This window comes from Arachis ipaensis, chromosome B07 (assembly GCF_000816755.2).
Source record: "Arachis ipaensis cultivar K30076 chromosome B07, Araip1.1, whole genome shotgun sequence".
Classification (NCBI taxonomy): domain Eukaryota; kingdom Viridiplantae; phylum Streptophyta; class Magnoliopsida; order Fabales; family Fabaceae; genus Arachis; species Arachis ipaensis.
Window position 1 is genome coordinate 99856384 of NC_029791.2, and position 4946 is coordinate 99861329.

The following is a 4946-nucleotide window of genomic DNA, read 5'->3' on the forward strand; positions in this document are numbered from 1 at the left end:
AGTATTTTTGTCATTTTAATCGTTGATTTCAATTATTTCATATCATATATATTTTTTATCATCGAGATCAATGACTATAACTAATGAAATACCAGTATTCTAAAAACAATTTCTTATATTGTAATATTATAAATGTACCAAAAATAGAGAAGCTTCCCCTTGAAAAAAACAAGGCTCACAATTCACGTATAACGTGTAAGACAAGAAAATCGAATAATTGAAAAGGCCAAAGAAACTGGAGGCATTAGGAATATAAGTCACAGCGCATCTCACTGAAAAATAGGCCAACAAAAACAAAAGAAAAAAGAAAGAGCTATTGACCAAATAAATAAGAGAAAGTATAGAAAATTAATTTTCAGTTAGTTAATATTAATTACTTTTAAAATTAAAAATTTATGATTTATAGTCTAAATTTAAAATAAATAAAAAAGTTTAAAAAATTAATTAATATTGATTGAAAAAAATTACTTAATAAAAAAAATTAAACTGAGAAAAGAACGGGGGGCAAATGAATACTCCTAAACATGGATGGGAAGGAAGTTTCTTTGGCGGGGTAACTAGGACATGTTAGTTTAAGATTGAGCTCCTAATGAACACTCCAAGACACGCGATGACGAGAAGGAAGTTTCTTTAGTTGAGTAAGGACAAACAGATGAAGGCACACTATCACGTTAACTCTTTCTAAACAAATGTGATCGTCTTATTGAGGTGCAAAAGTCTATTAGAACAATTATTGCTGCCCACTGCCCAATACATTTGAAGTAGGCTACCCATCAATTCATCGACTCAGTTCACATTTAATTTAAAAAGTTGTACAAACAATCTGACATATTCTCTATAATGAATGTTATTAAACAATAATATTTGTTGAACTATTTGTTATCAAGTGCTTATGTAATTTTCACTAGCAAATTATAATCTTTTAATAAATAATACTTTACATGTTTAGTTCATCCTGCATAAAATAAATGTATCCTTTAGAAATTAAAAAATGTTCGAATTTATTTTATTTAGTATTATGCTGCTCTATATATTTTTTTTTTTTTACTAATCTTTTTTAATTATCAAACATTTTTGTTTGTCGATTAACAAATTTACATAGTATCTTTTATTATTAATATAACGTTCAACTGAACTATATTGATTTATTGACTCTGTTCTTTTTTTTTTTCTTAACATTGTTATACAGAGTTTCTCAAAATTGAAACAAGAACAACACAAAAATCTGATTTTATTTTTAATTTAAGCTACATTCATAGTAAATATTACATACGTAAAGGGTTCTGCAAGTGTTGTGTACTGCATGCAAATTAAATTTCACCTACCAGTCTATCATTACACCTATAAATTTTTCTACATAACAAAACCTCCACGCAGAAAGATGATGCTCTTGTAGCATTTGAAAATAATTAAGACCGGTATGACAAGTATTCACTCAAGTAATATAAAAAAAAAAGGAAAAAAAGAAAAAATACTAAAGAACTAATAGAATTTATCATTTTGGTTAATCCTTAGTTAACAATATTTAAAGTGTGGGATAAAAATATATTATTAAATTATTAGACTAAAAGAATTGGATTGATAGAGGACAAAAACAATTCTATTAGACTGCTAGTCTTTCAGCTTTTCTCGAAAAGAAATTAAAGAAAACTAAGTAATTTTGAATTTCTATATACAACACTTTCCTAATTTGTTGTGAAATGTGATGATAAATGGGGTTTATTTGTTGCTTAGCAGTTCCTATTGGTTTCCTCGCTTTTGACGTTAACGTTTTGCATTGCCAGTTTTAATTAAAAACTGTTATTAGATAAGTAATCAGATTCAATTCTCCTCCCAAAAAGGGAAGAGATTTAAGATTGAATTGAAGGCTTTAAATATCTGAATTAGCAGCTTTGCTTACGACAATAATATTTGCCAGTGGCATAGTTAAGAAGAAGAAAATTGGCTAATGTTTATTTAAATGTAAGACAAAAACAAAGAAAAAATGTTAGTCACTTGACATTTCTCGTTCTGAATATGTATACGCCTACAGCAGAGATAATAACTACCAAGTGCATATGCATTATTGATGAATACTGGTGATGAGGGTGAAGAAAGGAAGAGAGGGAATTATGATGGTTGGTAACTAACCGCTTGTTGAAAACCAGTGAGGTAGATGGCAAGGGAGCATTCATCCTCTCCGGGACAGAGTGCCGCCATGGTTACATCCGTGATGGCTGGTATTACCATATGAGTGGAGAAGTTATGAAGAAAAACCGTCATAAAGAGGTGGCTCAACCCATACAAATACAATTTATCCATAATTATATTATTTTTCTCTCCCACGCACTAACACTATAGTAGAGCCCTTTCTTTATTGATCTCTCAGCTTCAATTCCTTTGATTTAACAAAGCTTCCTATCTGTCTGTCTTACTGGGAAAGCCACCAGCTCTTTATATATCACATTTGTGCGTGTATATTTGTGATTGTGAGTAGGGTCACATAGAGTAGTTAATCACTTCAATTATTAATAATAGGAGCAAGCGTAGTGTATACTTGCGATTGCTTTACGTGAAATATCGCGATTTGCATGTCAAACGGAGACAAATTAAATAAAAAAAAAAATATTATTTGTATACTAAAATAGTTACTAAAATTAATCACTATATATTTGTATATAAATATATGTATTGTTTAATTTATTTTTAATATATATTTTATATTTTAACATATATATTATATTAGTGACTGATTTTAATGTATACGTAATATGATTGAATTAAATATACTAAAAAACCGGAAAGGACGACAGAGATAGGTGTTCCTTCCTAATCCTTTTTCTCATGTGGTGCATCAAATCGTGGTGAACTGTCAACTAATATATAGATATAACTAGGTTCCAAAGGGTTCAATAATAATAATAAGTGTTAAAGATACACTTTCTCATTAGTGATGAAATTGATTTTTGAACAATATAATCGCACTATTATTGTTCATTTTAAGCTTCTACTACTAATTGGGCTGTAACTCACGGGGGAGAAACTACATAGGCGACAAAAATGGGGGATGCGTAGCTTGAAAGATAGTATGAAATTTGTAGGATTAACTTACGCCTCGAAGCGTGCAAGTTTGATGCAGTGCATCCATTTTCCAACAGGCGTCCAAAATGGTCAAATTGGACCCCACGATACTTGCATGTATAAATGTATTAGGAGACGTTGGATTAGGAATACATCATGTATACTTGTTGCATGTTTATTTCTTTTGCCTTTTTCAACCTGTTGTATCAAAAGCATTAGATTAGATAGCGTAGGGAAAATAACATAGAATAGAATCATTAGATAGCATTGAGTATCTAATTATTATTTAGTTTCTTTATTTAAAAAATCTAACTTCGGCGAGAGAGGAGTTAGCCATGATGAAAAGCATAATAATCATAATTTAAGTGATTATTCATATAAAAAATATCTTTACATGTAAATGATAATTGAAAATTATAGATGATTTAATATATTTAATTAAATTATTTAATATAGTATTATGATTATTGTTCATACCCAGGTCCAAGATTCCTAACCAAACCCAAAATGAATAAAGCGTAATTAAAGAGATCCAACTCAATCCACCTTACACGACCTCATAGAGGTCGGACACCATGACAAGAGTTTGGTCTTATTTATCCAAATAAGTAACTAACTCCTAAGATATCTCCCACTCATCTAGAAGGGAGATCTCAACAACTTTTCTAGAAAAAGAGAACGGTCATCTACCTTCAAAGTTGGAACTACTCTAAAAATTGGTTATCTATTCTACTATAAATACACTGACATCCTCAAGTACATCCAGAACCCAATCTACTAAAAATCTGCTTAAATCCTTACTAACTTAAGTATCGGAGTCCCTTACAAGTACCACCCCCACCTCCTTAAGAAGAACATGGATGGTGGCACCTCGATGTTAGTAGAAGTCGGACGCTGCCTAAAAAGTAGTATGGACCTCACGTTCAGGCCCAAAAGCAACCCAATTTCAGGTAACCCTCGGAACATTAGTGTTGTTGTCAGAGACCTAAAAGGTTACATCCAATCATGGCAGACAATCAATTTGAAAATGGACATACGGCATCGAAATCTGAACTAGAGCACAATAATGATGACCGAGCACTCGTGATACCTCCACAACCAAATAGAATAAGTAATCCTAATGGAGAGGGAACATCAGAAAACCCTTAGCCCAGGCGAATCAACTCAAACGTACATCCACCCAAGAATGAGGAGACTCTGCACCCAACAGACTCTGGTGACTAAGGCAGTAGTGGTCAAGGGTGGCCAAAGATTGACCCACAAATAAAAGGTTAACATGTGGAATGGTTGATTATAATAAGAATCATTTTAAAAGTATGTTTTTGTGAATTACATTAAAACAAGGAGTTATAATTTTCACAAATTTTCAAAAAAAATTTTGTGGGCCTTCGACAATCTAGACAAAAAAATGGGAAAAACTAAATTATAAGAAAAAAACAAGAAAAATATAAATAAACCGACAAAAAATTTACTCAATTTGTTGGTTTGGAATTCAATTAAGTAAATTTAAAAATAACAAAAAATAATAAGATTTTTTTATAAACTTTAAATTAATGTCGTAGTTTCTTATTTTTTATTTTTTTACTTGGTTTCTCATTTTTATTAATTGCACAGTTTTTTGTTTATATCTTTTTTTCGGTGTATTTATATTTTTTTTATTTTTTCTTATAATTTAGCTTTTCTCATTTTTTGTCTACATTGTCGAAGGCCTACAAATTTTTTTTTGAAAATTTGTGAAAACTATGGCTCTTGTTTTAATGTAACTCACAAAAACATATTTTTAAAATGATTCTTATTATAATCAACCATTCTACATGTCAACCTCTTATTTGTGGGTTAATTTTTTGTCACCTTTGACCACTACTTCTTTGGTCACCAGAGAACTC

At 30.4% G+C, this 4946-nt stretch overlaps 1 protein-coding gene across 2 annotated transcripts in view; it reads right to left on the bottom strand.

Moving 5' to 3' along the window:
• LOC107609812 (hippocampus abundant transcript-like protein 1) overlaps positions 1 to 2495 on the bottom strand; it is a 10724-nt gene extending 8229 nt beyond the window's left edge. The window contains exon 1 of one of the 2 annotated variants that reach the window (XM_021106083.1): positions 2131 to 2495. In XM_021106083.1, the coding sequence (XP_020961742.1) occupies positions 2131 to 2301 (171 nt within the window). In that variant the 5' untranslated portion in view covers positions 2302 to 2495. The remainder of the gene's footprint in view (positions 1 to 2130) is intronic. The other variant, XM_016311844.2, reaches the window with a different exon arrangement.